This window comes from Pongo abelii, chromosome 8 (genome assembly GCF_028885655.2).
Source record: "Pongo abelii isolate AG06213 chromosome 8, NHGRI_mPonAbe1-v2.0_pri, whole genome shotgun sequence".
Lineage (NCBI taxonomy): Eukaryota > Metazoa > Chordata > Mammalia > Primates > Hominidae > Pongo > Pongo abelii.
In genome coordinates, this window is record NC_071993.2 from 120,932,621 (window position 1) to 120,948,477 (window position 15,857).

Here is a 15,857-nt window from a genome sequence, read left to right on the forward strand (position 1 = left end):
GCAACCTCCACCTCCCGGGTTCAAGCAAAGCAATTCTCCTGCCTCAGCCTTCCAAGTAGCTGGGATTACAGGTGCCTGCCACCATGCCTGGCTAATTTTTTGTATTTTTAGTAGAGATGGGGTTTCATTGTTTTGGCTAAGCTGGTCTTGAACCCTTGACCTCAAGTGATCTGCCTGCCTCGGCCTCCCAAAGTGCTGAGATTACAGGCGTGAGCCACTGTGCCAGGCCTTGAGTTTGTTTTCTAGCCATCTGTTACACTACCTTTTTATGGTTGCCTAGGACAATGGAGTTCCACAAAGCAGTTTGAACTGCTGGTTTAGAGGCCTTGAATGGCTTGTCTGCTGGCCATGGAAATAACAGTTACATTTTATTGTGTTATATTCTCCACCCTTGAAACTCTACATGAATTGTAAAAACTGAGAAGAGGACTAGAATCACTCTCTCTTACAGTGTGTATGATATATCATAGGACTTTGTGACAAAGTGAAATAGTAGATAAGAAGGATTCTTAATCTGGGGTCCTTGGACTCCTAAGAAAGTCTTCAGTGGTCCTCAGGATCTAGGATTGTTTGCAACAATTTGGCCGTGTGTATTTTTCTAGGGAGAGGGCTCATAATTTTCATTGTATTATCCAAGGAGCATATCTTTCAAAATTGTTAAAAATTGTTCATCTGTTGAACAATTGGAGTTGTTTTTAAATCTTTGTAGTCTAGGTAATGGATAATTAGAATGCTTTTAAAATTATTTTCTTCACTATATGCTACTATGCTTAAGTACACTAGTAATTATACTATGAGCCCTGTCATTAGCAAAACTCACTCTTAAGAAAATGTTCCTTGGGGAACATTTTAGTTTTTAGATGGACATACCATGTTTTTATATTTAAATCCCAGTATTAAATACAAGTTTGTTTTGTTTTGTTTTGTTTTACCTTGAGATCACTTCTTAAGTGGGAAATTTTATTTTATTTTAGGACCCAACCCTGGAAGAAAAGATGGAATATTTTCAGAATCAACTTTTAATTCTCCACAAGGTGTAGCCATAATGAATAATATCATATATGTGGCAGACACTGAAAACCACCTTATAAGAAAGGTAATTTTCATTTTAAATTTAATACTTATAATCAGTAAAAGGAAATGTATTTGCTACATTACATATTTGAAGTTAAAGCGTGATGCTTATATATGTCAGTGTCTTTGTTCTGCTTTTCTTGAGGTACTTACTTTAGTTTTATTCTCAAGTATCCTGTTTCTATTTGTATCAGTATGTATTTGTCACAAAAGAAAACCCCATTCTGTTCTTTTTTTAACCCTTGTTTCAAAGCTGTGTTCCCTAATCACTCAAAAGCTCCTCATTTTGAAGTATCTTCCTAACCACTAGTTTACAATGATCCTTTGTCCTTTTTCAGTTGAATTTTCTCAAACTAGAAAAAAAATCATACCACTCCTGCTTCTCTTCAACTCTTATGCTTTGGCTGGAAATACTGATGAGCCAATTCGTCTTAAAACTTGTTTTATTTTATTATGTGTTCTTATTTCTAAAAAGTCAGCTAATACATAAAGGTAAAAAAAAGTCCCCTGACCATCAATTCCAGTTTCCCAGAGGTAACCATCCACTGTTAAAGTATGTCTTTTTGGAAATTTTCTACTCTTATAAAAATAAATTGATATTAAAAAGCCCATTTGTAGAGAATTTTTTTAAACAAATGTAATGATACTATGCATACATAATGTTTTGCAGGTTTTTCTAACTTTTTTTTTTTGCATGTTAGTCACCTGAATGATATGACTATATCACATTCCATTGTAGATGTACTCAAGTATTTCAGACATTTCCTACTGATGGTTGTTTTGGCTAAACCATTGGTCTTTAAGTTGCCATGTGTTTGGAAAATAAGTAACCAAATTCATCATACTCATCCTGTCTAAATACATTGTTTCAGATACTGCCTTGTTTTTCTCACTGTTTCTTTCAGTATTGACATTTATCCTCATTTATTTGACAATATTTTCACCTATATACACACAGCAGAAAAAAATACAGCAGATATAATATATAATAATATCCACTGTACTGTAAGTCTCCCTGAGGGCTAGAAATATGTTTTGTCTACTACTGAATCCTAGCACCTAGAAAAGACCTGGCCTATGGTAGGTGTTCAACAGATATTTGTTGGATGAATTTATGAGCAAATAATACTGTTTCAGGAAGCACTTTTGAAAGTGTGTATTCCTCTTAATATAAAAGTGTTACATGAAAAACAGATTTTGTGGGTTAATACGTTAAAGCAGATGTGTTTTTTAAAGTCTTGCAGCCTTTCTTCTTCCAGACTTAAATATGCTAATGTATTGTTGAGTGCATTAATGGGGGGGATATCTGTGCAGCATTTCTCAACTTATTTGACCAGAGAGCCCTTTATAGGCAGAGCTGCTCATAGGACTAATGTTTCCATGGTGTATATTTTAGGGAAAAGTGGTTTTTTTATTACTAAATTCTTAATGATTAATATTTCTTTATCATTATCTTTTTGGGGTTGTATGCCTCTATAATTCATCAGAGGGGCTAGACCTCTAATGGTGTATTGAATTAGTAAAATAGCCAGCCTGCAACATTCAGGGAGTACCTGTCCTTCTTTTTTAATTGTATGTCACTTCTCTTGCTTTACAACTTAATGGGTTTTGGAGTATTGACCATGTGCTCCATTTCAAATATTTATGCATTTAAGTAGCATAATCACAACAAATTTAGGTTACCTGAAATTGTTCTATATTCTGTGACTTAATATGATGTCTGCAGAAATGGAAAGTAGAATTTTTTCCTTTTAAAAATACAAGACTATTTATTGTGTTTTATTTTTGTTTAAGACCTCATTTGCAGAGGACTGATTTGATTATATTCTACATTCATGGCTCACAAACATTATTTCATGCAGACCCTTCTCATTTAGAATAATTTATTTAAATTATAAATCCTCCTACTTCCCCATACCCCCCACTCTCACTCCCCTTACATTAACATACCTATAAGCAGCCATTGTGATATGTTTAATGCATATGTTTTTATTTGTATGTGATCTTGTAAAACATAGTGTTTTGTGTATATTTTTTAATTACTTTATTGTGCTATATTTTATGTATCAGAAAGTTAACCCATTTCAAATCTACAATTCATTAGTTTTTAGGAAATTTAACAGGTTTTGCAACTGTAACTATACGTTGTTTTTAAAACATTTCATCCCCCAAGTAAGAACCCACATGACCACTTACAGATAGTCCCTGTCCCCTCCCATCCCTAGGCAACCGTTAATTTACTTTCTGTCTCTATAAATTTGCCTTTTCCAAACATTTTATTAAATAGAATTATATATATTTTCTTGTATTTGGCTTCTTTCATTTCGCATAATGAAAAGTTCACGTGTGAAGTAGCATTTCAGTAGTTCATTCCTTTTGTATTGCTGGATAGTATTCTGTTGTGTGAATATATGACACTTTATCTACCAATTCACCATTGATATTTAGATTGTTTTTTGGCTATTTTGTATATTTTGTTATTTTGGGCTCTTATGAATAATCTTGCTGTGAGCATTGATACACAAGTTTTACATGGACATACATTTTCGTTTGTCATGGGTAGATACCTAGAACTGGTATTGTAGAGTTATATGTTTTATGTTTAATTTTTTGAGAGCTGCTGAATTATTTTCCGTAGCAATTGCACCATCTTACCTTCCCACTCGAAATATATGTGGGTTCCAATTTTCTACGTGTTCACTGTCACTTGTTATTTTTCATTTTTTAAAAATTCTAGCCATCCTACTGGATATGAAGTGGCATCTCATTGTGGTTTTGATATGCATTTCCCTCATGACTAATGATGTCAAGCACCTTTTCCTGTGCTTATGGGCCATTTTTATATCTTTGAGAAGTGTCTTAAGATTCTTTGCCAAATTTTTAATTGGGTTGTCTTTTCTATAATAGAGTTGTAAGAATCCTTTGTATATTCTAGGTACAAGTTCTTTATCAGATATATGATTTGCAAATGATTTTTCACATTTTTCTGCTTGCCTTTATACTTAGTTAATCATGTTCTATGATGCATAAAAGTTTTAAATTTTGATGATGACTAATTTGCCCATTTTTTCCTTTTGTTGCTTATGTTTTTGTTGTCGTAAGAATCCATTGCTAAATCCAAGGTCACAATTATTTAACCCTGTGTTTTATTCTAAAAGTCTTTTAGTTATGGCTCTTATAATTAGGTCTTTGATCCATTTTGAGTCGATTTTTGTATATGGTGTGAAGTAGGGGTTCAACTTCATTCTTTTACATGTGGATATGCAGTTACCCCAGAAACATTTGTCCAAAAGACTGTTCTTTCTCCATTGAATAGCCGTAGCAGCCTTGTTAAAAATTAGTTGATCATAGATGTATGGACAGGTCTATTCCATTGAACTCTCTGTCTGTCTTTATGCCAGTACCTTACTGTTTTGATTGCTGTAGCTTTTAATAACGTTTGAAATTGGGAAGTATAAGTCCTCCCACTTTCTTCTTTTCCAAGATTATTTTGGCTATCCTAGGTCCCTTGCAATTTGATAAGAATTTTAGGACCAGCTTGTCCATTTCTGCCAAAATCTTTTGATTGTTTCTTATGTAAACATTTTGTCTGCAAAAACAAATTCCCTTTTGATTTTTAAACTTCCTGTTTCAAACACTTTTATTATATTGCTGGCCAGTACCTCTCTTGCTTTTAAGCATTAGCAATGATGGTGGCTATCTTGTCATGCTTATAATCTTAAAGGGAATACATGTAAATTTTCTCCAGAAGTTTAATATTTGCTGTAGCTTTGAGGAATAAGATATCTGTGAAGTAAGGAAAATTTCTGTCTATTGATAGCTGGATAAAATATGCAATAAAGCAATTAAGTGAAATATTGAATATCATCTAAGTGGTAGGTATATGGATGTTTGTTACAAAAATCTTTTAACTTTCCTGTGTGTTTGAAAATTTTCCCAATACATTGTTGGGGAGAGGGTCTCAGGAGATGAAAGCAGAACATATTTTCCTAGTAGAATACATTAGTTTTTCAGTTTATGAAGTAAAGTCGATAAAGTGTCATGGAACTGCCTGGGTTCAGGTCCCAGATTCTTGACTTACGAACTGTGGGACACTGAAAAGTAACTTAACGATCTGTGTTTCAGTTTTCTTTAAAATATTAAAATCGTCACACAGTTATGAGCATGGCTGGATGGCTGGTTGGCTTGCTCACTATTGGATCAGTGCTTGGCGCATGTAAGTTTTAATGTGTGTCAGTTACTAGCTGAGCACAACTGAAATATGTGCATTTAATTTTTAGAAACATGTATTTTGCTACATTGTGTTTTAAACTTTCATTTTAAAATTTTTGTTTAGTTAAGATGAGGTCAATGCCAGATCTGCTGGAGGCATGATGGGAGACGGGGATAAAAGAGGAAAAGTGGAGGAATGGACAGGTGGAATATGAAAGGGACTGATTATATGCATTTGAATAAGAAGTTCATTCTATAATTGATTGGCCTTTTTAAAAATAAAACTTTGTACTGCACATACACTCTAAATGTTCTATTGACTATTGAAAATCTTTACACAGCAAAAGACAAAAGCAAAAGTAACATTCATTGCATAAAACCATCCTTTGAATTTCTGTAGATTGACCTAGAAGCTGAGAAGGTGAGCACTGTAGCTGGCATTGGAATCCAAGGTACAGATAAAGAAGGTGGAGCAAAAGGAGAACAACAACCCATTAGTTCCCCTTGGGATGTAGTTTTTGGAACATCAGGTATGTGAACTTTTGATATTAAATGTAAAAGTAAATTTTACTTCATGTAAGATTTAAAAATATTCTTGAGGTGGTCATTTGGATTCCATTACTAGTTATTTTATTTTATACTTTTATACCTATGCCTCGGAGTCTGTTAATTGTGTAAAAACAAAGCTAGCAGTAATATAGATATATATACTAGAGTATGTATTATATATAATATTACATATTTTATCTATAAGATAGACTATGTGTTACTCTAAAGAATTATATATTAGATGCACCCTCCAATTAATGTAGTTCTGAATTTCTTATATTGAAAGGATTATAGTGTCAGAACTTCAAAAGATTATTCATGAACAGTAATTAGTAATAATAAAAATAAATTTATTCATAAATAAGGAACTTACAGTGTCATTATATACTCTAGTTTGAAAAAGAAATCAGAGGCAGCTGCTTTTGTTTTAGATTTAAAAAATTTATATTAAAGTATGACAGTTTCTTTAAACTTTTACCCTACTGAATTGTGTAGACATTGATAATGAATGAAACTTAACGTTATCTTTATTATCTATATTAATTGACTAAAAGAAATCCAGGAGCACTCTTATTAGTATTCTTATTTTTTATTGGCTCTCAGTGATACTGAGATGGTCATCTACATGTCTAAAATTGGATTGATGAGTAAACAAAGTTAGAATATGTTGAAAATGGAATTTTGGACTAAATGGTTGGTGTTGTCTTCATATATTTAAAGAGTATATAAGTACCAGCTTAGTTGGAAGGCATTACATTTGAGGTAATTTTCTTTTATGATGCCAATTTAATTATGATTCAAACACCCTACTTTTTTGTTATTAACTTTTATGAAGCACCTAATATTCATAAAATAAATGAGTGAACTTCTAGTACTACCCGCAGTTAACACTTAAGTATTTTGTGTAGGTTATTTTTGAGAATTCTGTTTATGGAATTGTATGTTGTAAACATTTATAATTTGTTTCATAGCTCACCAAGGGGGATGGTATAGTAGGAGCAGTGCATCCGACTAAAGAGATACTTCATATGTAGAGAATTTTGAAATATTAATACAGTGAACTAAAACTCAGTCTTTTATTACCATGCATTAGCAATTCTAAATAATTTCAGGGCTAAATCTTCACCAGTACTTTTCACTTTTACCTCCCTGCGTTATTTGCTCTACTTTTGATTATTTTTACTAAATCGTATTTTAGTATGATGTTATTTATTACATGAACTGTTCTATAGTGCAAGTAAACAAACTACAGCTACATCTAGCAGCATGGACAAATATAACGGGATATTTTGAGTGATAAAGGAAAGTTACAGAATATGTACAATATAATTTATTTGTATGTAGAAATCTACAATATGATTTCTTTTATAGCAAGTTCAATATTATTTAATACAAGCCTTGGGAGATCCATTCAGACATAATAAAGTTGAAAAGTAAGAAGAATGATAAATGTACATTTTTATACTAGTGGTTCCTTATGGGAAGAGAAGCAATTAGGTAAGAAAAAGAAATAAAAGGCATCCATATGGGAAAAGAAAAGTGAAATTGTCTCTATTTGCTGATGACATGATTTTATATGTAGAAAATCCTTATGACTCCACCAAAAGACTGTTAGAGCTGATAAATTTTGTAAAGTTGAAGATTACAAAATCAACATACAAAAATTAATAGTGTTTCTATATACTAACAGTGAGCTATCCAAAAAGGAAATTATTGAAACAATTTCATTGACAGTAGCATTTTAAAAAGTAAAATATTTAAGAGTAAATTTAACCAAGGAGGTGGAAAGATCTGTACACAGAAAACTATAAAACATTGATGAAATAATTTGAAGAAGACAAATAAATGGAGAGATATTCCATGTTCATGGATTGGAAGAATTAATATTATTAAAATGTTCATACTACCCAAAGCATTATACAGATTCAGTGTAATTTCTATCAAAACTGTGTTGTGATTTTTCTTAGAAATAGAAAAAAACTATCTTAAAATGTGTATGAAACTAGAAAAGTTCCTGAATGGCCAAAGCAATCTTGAGCAGAAAGAACAAAGCTGGAAGCATCACACTTCCTGATTTCAAGCTATGAAGCTATTGTAATCGAAATGGCATGGTACTGTTATAAAAACACACGTATCAACCAATATAACAGGATAGAAAACCCAGAAATAAACGCAAGTATTTACAGTCGAATGATTTTCAACAAAAGTGCCAAGAACACACAATGAGGAAAGGACAATTCCTTCCATAAATGGTGTTGGGAAAACTGGATATCCACATGCAGATGAATGAAATTGGACCATATCATATACAAAAACCAACTCAAAATAGATTAAAGACTCACAAAGCCTGAAACGGTAAAGCTACAAGAAGAAAACAGGAAAAGCTCCACAGCATTGATCTGGGAAATGAGTGATTTCTTGGATAGGACTCCAAAAACACAGGCAACAAAAGCAAAAATAGACCAATGGGATTGCATCAAACTAAAAAGCGCTATACAGCAAAGAAAACAGTTAGCAGAATGAAGAGACAACCTATGGGTTGGGAGAAAATATCTGCAAACCATATAACCAATAAGGAGCTAATACCCAAAATATGTAAGGAACTCAACTCAATATCAAGAAAACAACCTGACTAAAATATAGGGAAAGGGTATCACAAACATTTCTCAAAAGAGATATGAATGGTAAGCAGATAGATGAGAAAATATTCATCATCTCTAATCATCAAGGAAATGAGAATTAAAGCAATGATGCGATATTACCTCACACCTGTTAGAATGACTTTATCAAAAAGACAAATGATAAATGTTGATGAGGATGCGGAAAAAAGAGAACCTTTGTACACTGTTGGGATTGTAAATTAATACAGACATTTTGGAAAATAGTATGGAGGTGCCTGAAAAAACTAAAAATAGAATATTTATATGATCCAGCAGTCCAACTTAACAAAGGCACTGTTACATAAATTGCTGTGTCATAGAGATATTTGCACTCCCATATTTATTTCAGCAGTATTCACAATTGCTAAGATATGGAGGCAACCCAAGTGTCCATCAGTGGATGAATAGATAAAGAAAATGTATATCTAAAGCTGGGCATGGTGGCTCACGCCTGTAATCCCAGCACTTTGGGAGGCTGAGGCGGGCAGATCACCTGAGGTCAGGAGTTCAAGACCAGCCTGGCCAACGTGGTGAAGCCCCTTCTATACAAGAATACAAAAATTAGGCGGGCGTGATAGTAGATGCCTGTAAAAATCCTAGCTACTTGGGAGGCTGAGGTGGGAGAATCACTTGAACCCGGGAGGTGGATGTTGCAGTGAGCCAAGATCATGCCACTGCACTCCAGCCTGGGCAACAGAGCAAGACTCCGTCTCTAAAAAAACAAAAAGAAAATGTATATCTACACACTGGAATACTATACAGCTTTAAATACTGTCATTGATGACAACATGTATGGAAGCAGAAGACATTATGCTAAGGTATCACAGACAGGCAGATACTGTATGATCTTACTTGTGGAATCTGAAAACGTCAATCTTAGGCCAGGCATGATGGCTCATGCCTATAATCCCAACACTTTGGGAGGCTAAGGTGAGAGGATTTCTTAAGGCCAGGAGTTTGAGACCAGTCTGTTCAACATAGCAAGACACTATTTCTACAAAAGAAATTTTAAAATAAAAAATAAATTAAAAAAATTGTAAGAAAATCTCAGAAAAAGAACGTAGGAAGGTGGTTGCTAGAGGCTAGGAATAAGGGAAGGTATGGGGAAAGGGAAGAGGTTGATCAAAGGGTACAAAGTTTCAGTTGGAGGAATAAGTTTTAGAGATAATTATGCACTGCATGGTGACTGACTTGTAGTTATTAATGTGTATTTCACAGCTGCTAAAAGAATAGATATTTAACATTCGCACCACACAGAAAAAAATGTTGGTAAGGTCATAGATATATTAGTTAGCTTGATTGAATCTTTCTACAGTGTACACATAGATCAAAACATGACATTGTACCCCACGAACGTACACAATTATTATTGGTCAATTAAAAATTTGAAAGAAGAGATGTAGGAAAGGGACTAGAAATATCTCATTATTTTAAATCTACATGTAGTATGTAAATGCATGTGTTTATGTATTTTAAATAGTATCTGAATATTTAACCTAACTATGCTATATAGTTATAAAAATAATTAATATAAAGTGACTTTTACAAAATTACGATTTATCTGTGTTCATTTTTAAATTGTCATTCTTAATACGGTCAGAACATCATGCACCAAAAATAATTACTACAGTAAGTTCATTTTTTCAGCAGATACATTGTAATGTTTCTAAAATGTGTGTCAGGTCTGTGTTGACTCCATTTGTACCAGACAACAACCTGAAAGACCTTTAGCATAAAGGTTGAAACTCCTATCAGTATCTTTTTTTTTTTTTTTTGAGACTGAGGCTCGCCATAACACCTAGGCTGGAGTGCAATGGCGTGATCTTGGCTCACTGCAACCTCTGCCTCTCGGGTTCAAGCAATTCTTCTGCCTCAGCCTCCCGAGTAGCTGAGATTACAGGTTTGCACCACCATGCCTGGCTAATTTTTGTATTTTTAGTAGAGATGGGGTTTCACCATGTTGGCCAGGCTGTTCTGTAACTCCTGACCTCTAGTGATCCACCCACCTTGGCCTACCAAAGTGCTGGGATTACAGGTATGAGCCACTGCGCCCAGCCAAAACCCCTATCAGTATCTAAGTACTCTAAGACTTTACCTGATTTTGAGTCATTTATAGAAAGGATAACATGCCAGAATCCCATTAACCTTTCTTGGCCCTATAATCAACATTTTCCCTAGATAGAAGTTTAGCCATTCTTCTACAACCTTTAATGGTTGAAATCCAACTATTTAGTATGCTAGTCTGATAATCTACAGTGTTCGTATTTATGTGCTTCAATAAATGCTTCTCTGACTCCCATTATTAATACGATATAAAATACCATGAAAATATTTTTGCTTTAAAAAAAATCAGATGACACAGGGAGTTTTGAAGGAATAAATTTGATGCAGTATGACTAGTACATTTTTATTTTGTTAAAATAAGAAGTTATATCTTTATGTCTAAAATTTGAGAGAAGATTCTTATACTGCCTTATCACATTGACTTGGTGTTAAGTTTTTTTAGGTTAATTAGGTATAATTTATATAAAGTAAAATTTACCCTTATTAGGTATATAATTCTATGAAATTTGACAAATATATGCAGTCTTGTAACTTTTACCATAGTCAAGATACAGAGTATTTTCATCCCAAACAGTTATTTCATAGCCTGTTGTTGAGTCTCCCCCCACTATCACCACACTCACCCCAGCAACTAGCAGCAGTGATCTCTTTCCTGTTCTCTATCATCTTTCATGTCTGGCTTCTTCCATTTAGCATAATGTTTTTGAGATTCATCCCTGTGGTTCCATGTATCAGTAATTTGTTCTCTTTTATCACTGAGTAGTAGTTTGTTGTATGGCTCTACCACAGTTTGTTTGTTTATTCACCAGTTGATAGACATTTGAAGGTATTTCTAGTTTTCAGTGGCTATAGAAAACCTCCATAAACATTTGTGCACAGTTTTTGTTTTGTGGTAATATGCATTCACTTCTCTTGGGTAAATGCCTAAGAATGAGATTACTGGGTCATATGGTAAGTGAATGTGTACAAGAAACTGCCAGACTGTTTTCCACAGTGGCTGTTTTCTTAAAGTCCCAAATGTCTGTTGGGAGTCATTGCTTCTGCCTGAAGAACTTCTTATGACACAGGTCTGCTGGCAGTGATTTTTCTTGCCTTTATTCTGGTCTGAAAAAGATCTAGCTTTCATTTTTGAAAGTTATTTTTATTGCATATGTGAACCTGGATTAACATTTTTTTCTTTTAATATTTTAAAGATATTACTCCATTGTCTTTTGACTTACATAGTTTTCCACAAGACATCTGTTTTAATATTATCTCTTGTTCTTTATATGTAAAGTGTATTTTTTTCTCTAGTTGCTTTCAAGATTTTGTCTTTGGTTTTCAGCAGTTTGATATATCTAAGAATTATCCTGCTTGGAGTTCTTGAATCTGTGGTTTGATATTCATTATTTTCAAGAAATTCTCACTCATTATCTCTTCAGATATTTTTTTCTGCCCCTTTCTGTCTTTCTCTTTCTAGGACTTCAGTTACTCATGTTAGATTTCTTCTTAATATTATATTCAATAACTCTTGCATATTGTGTTCTTTTTATTCATTCTTCTTTTTTTTCTTTTTGTACTGGTAATTTCTACCAATTTATCTTCAGTCATTAATTCTTTCTTCAGCTGTGTCTAGTCAACTGATGAGCCTGTTGTATTAGTCCATTCTCATACTGCTATAAATATACTACCTGAGACTAGGTAGTTTATAAAGAAATGAGGTTTAATTAACTCACAGTTCCACATGGCTGGGGAGGCCTCAGGAAACTTAAAATCACAGCAGAAGGTGAGGAGGAAACAAGGCACATCTTACTTAGCAGGCAGCCAAGAGAGAGTACCAAGGGGGAAAGTGCCAGACAGTTACTAAGCAACCAGATCTCGTAAGAACTCATTCACTATCATGAGAACAGCATAAGGGAAACTACCCCCATGATCCAATCACTTTCCACCAGGTCCCTCCCTCGACATGAGGGGATTACAATTCAGATTACAATTCGAGATGAGATTTGGGTGGGAACACAGCCAAACCATATCATTTGTAGAAGGAATTTTTCATCTCTAATATTATGCCTTTTTAATATAGCATTTGCATTTCTTACAGATTCATCTCTGCTGAAATTCCTTATCTATTTAGGTTTGTTGACCACCTTTTTCTCTAGGTTCTTTAACATACTATGCGTGGTTATTTCAAAGTCTGTATTAGATAGTTCCAAATTTGGGGACTATCCTCGAGTCTGTTTCTGATCATTCCTTTGTTACTCGGAAGTGGGTAATGTTTTTACTTTTATGTGTGTCTTCTCATTATTTATTATATGTCAGTCATCTTGTATAAAACAATAGAGGCTGAGATAAATACTACTTATGTTATAATTATGAAACATTGAGTCAATTTGGTCAGGAGCTGAGCTGGGCCTTGGTTTTATTATTGCTATGTCAATGCACCATATGTTTTAAATTCCTCTAGCTGGGCAGCTGTTGCCTTCTGATTTTGCCTCAGTACATGGGCCTAGATTAGCTGGAGGGTTTTCTCAGTGTTAGTGCTGTACCCTCAGCTTTCAGTCATCTCTGTACAACGAAGCCACATGATGGTTCCCTCTCTCCACTCTTGCAGCCATCCCAGGGATAGACTGCTACTGGTTGTTATTCTGCCCCAGGCTTGTGTTGTGGATGGGGGTGTTCTCTGTTGTTCAGCCTCAGCCTTGGGAAGGCCCTGAGTGCCTAGGCCTTGAGGAAAGGATGTGGGGAGCTTTTTCATTGTTGCTGTTCCTCTCTCTGGCAGCCAGACTCTGTCTTGTGTCTGTGATTGGTTTGAGGAGCCTCCTGTTTCTCCCCTAGCAGAATGAGAACTCTGCTTGGTGTCAGTAGAGCATTTTTTAATCTACCTTTTCCACAGCTGTAAATGGTATTTTCCTGTGCTCTGTGCAAAGTGACAGGCTTTGCTGCCCTTCCCTAGTGGCTTAAGACTTTGATTCATAAGAGGTTTAGAGACTTTGTAGAAACAAATATGTGTAGAAGCACTGATGGAGAATTTCACGGATGCTGTTAGGAGGGTTCTAGTCATAGGTACTTAAAATGACAGAATTTTTTTAAAGCTGGATTTCAGGTAATTTTCATGTTGATATTTCTTTTGTTGATTTTATTTCTGTTTTCTAAAAATATGTCTAATCTCTACTGATAATTATGAGTGAGTTTTGCCTTTAAAAATATTCTCAGAACCTTTTCAGCCTCTGTCATTGTCGTTTTAAAAAATTTTTAATTTGTGATTGTTGAAAGTAATATTAAGTGCACTCTTTTTTGTAATTTTACCTTCTGTTTTAGATTGGGAGGTATGTGTGCAGGTTTGTTGTGTAGGTCTAAGTATACTCTTAATTTAAAATGGAAATGTTCATGATTACCACATTCTTGTTAGAGGGAACAAATCTAATACCCATACTCAGTGATGGAACTGTGTGCTTTGGAGGCCACACTCCAGGATGAACAGTTGTAAATTGTTAATGTGACTATTGTTACTTTGATAGACATTATAAATGCCAGCCCACTTTCTTTTTTTTTTTTTTTTAACTTTCATTTTGTTAACAAAAACAAACTCTTCAGTGCTCAGGGTAAAAATTTCTGGAGAAGTGGTCTAGCACGGTGACTGTGAGCAGGGACTCTGGAGCCAGACCAGCTAGGTTTGCAGCTCTACATCTTAGTAGTTGTGTGACTTTGGACAAGTTTCATAGCCTCTTTATACCTCAACTTCCCCATCTAAATTGATGATATAAATAGTACCTACCTGAAAGGCTTACCATGAGGATAAGAATTAATATATGTAAAGCACTTAGAACAGTGTCTGGTGCATAGAAAGCATAATATAATATACGTGTTTGCTATTATCACTGTTTTCTATAAGATAAGAATTTTGTCATAAAGTGTCATGAACAGATGCTGATGATCTGAACCAAACCAAAAATGGGAAGGCAAGGGACTAGAAAATAACTTTAAAGACATTATCCAACCATAGACCATTCCCAGGGGTACAGGGAGAGAAAGGCAGAGGGGTAAACCTCACTATGCATCCCTGAGTAGGAGGCTGTGGGTACATTTAATCAGATCCCTGTTTCTGATCACAGACAGAAATGCACTTGAGTACTTGTTACCAGAGCTAAGTCTACATGGGTCAGAGGCAGAAGGAGGGTGAAAAAGGGGCAAGCAGAGAACTGAACCAAATAGTTCCTTCATTCTCATCAGAACACTCATGATCTAGAGTCAGATTCACTAATGAAGTCATTTTCCAAGTTTAGCTGGGTGAATTTCAGCAAATTATTTAGCCTCTTTGAAGCTGGCTTTTTATAAAATGAAGATGATGATAATAAGACTTGTTAAGGTTGTTAAATTGAAGGAAATAATCCATGTAAAATGATTAGCTCGGTGCCATCAACACAGAAAGTGACCTGGGTGATGATTATCATTATCCTCATAAGTCGGTATGTAGAATTCCAAACACCTGAACCCTGACCTGACACTGCTGCTGCTTCTCTACTTTGTCTCCTTCCTCGGGCATCTGAAGGAAATAAGTACACAGAGACCAAAACTAAACCAGTGCCCATACTTTATCTATCATTGGGAAGCTTTTGCCTTATTATAGTAAGCTCCAGCTGAGCTAGACCGACCTGTTTGGAGAACTAGATAACAAAGTTAAATTTGATCTTTCACTCAGCTATGCACCAACATAGCTCTCCGTTGCCACGACAGAGGCTCTAAAAGCAAGCTAAGAAAAGCAAATGTTTTTGTTCCTAAAGTTTAGAGCTAAATTTGCCTAACTCACCCTTCTGAGATTTTCTTAGAGTGGGACATTGATGTGAAAGAGAAAGAAAAAGGCAGTTTTCAAGGTGGGAACAGGATGACAAACCAGTTCAGAAGGAATTCTTGCAGTAATCCCTGATAGTGGCTTAGGTCAAGGTGGAGGTGGTGAGAAGTGGTCAGATTTTGAGTATATTTTGAATAAGGAGCCTACATAATTTGCTGATGGATCATGTGTGACATGTGAGAGAAAGGAGGAATTAAAGATGACTCCAAGGCTTATGACCTGAGAAGCTAAAAGGACGGAGTCCTTTTATTTTCATTTACTTGGTCAACCTTGCAGTCTTGTTACCCATAAGGTCCTAACATTGGCTGGAGCTGACTTTTCAATCAAGATAAGTTGTATAAAAATATCTGTCTATATTTCTCTCAATAATGATTCTCAGTGTAGAAGGCTTATAAATCTTTTGTTAGATTTACCTTAGGTGTTTGATGTTTTTAAATGTCGTTATAAATTTTCTTTTATATTTGCTGCTG

General features: G+C 34.6%; 1 protein-coding gene across 2 annotated transcripts in view; it reads left to right on the plus strand.

The window, feature by feature from the left end:
- Positions 1-15,857, plus strand: part of NHLRC2 (NHL repeat containing 2) — a 56,618-nt gene that overhangs the window by 23,873 nt on the left and 16,888 nt on the right. For both annotated transcript variants that reach the window (XM_024253803.3, XM_054522901.2), the window contains 2 exons: positions 975-1,096; positions 5,687-5,816. In XM_024253803.3, the coding sequence (XP_024109571.2) occupies positions 975-1,096; positions 5,687-5,816 (252 nt within the window). The remainder of the gene's footprint in view (positions 1-974; positions 1,097-5,686; positions 5,817-15,857) is intronic.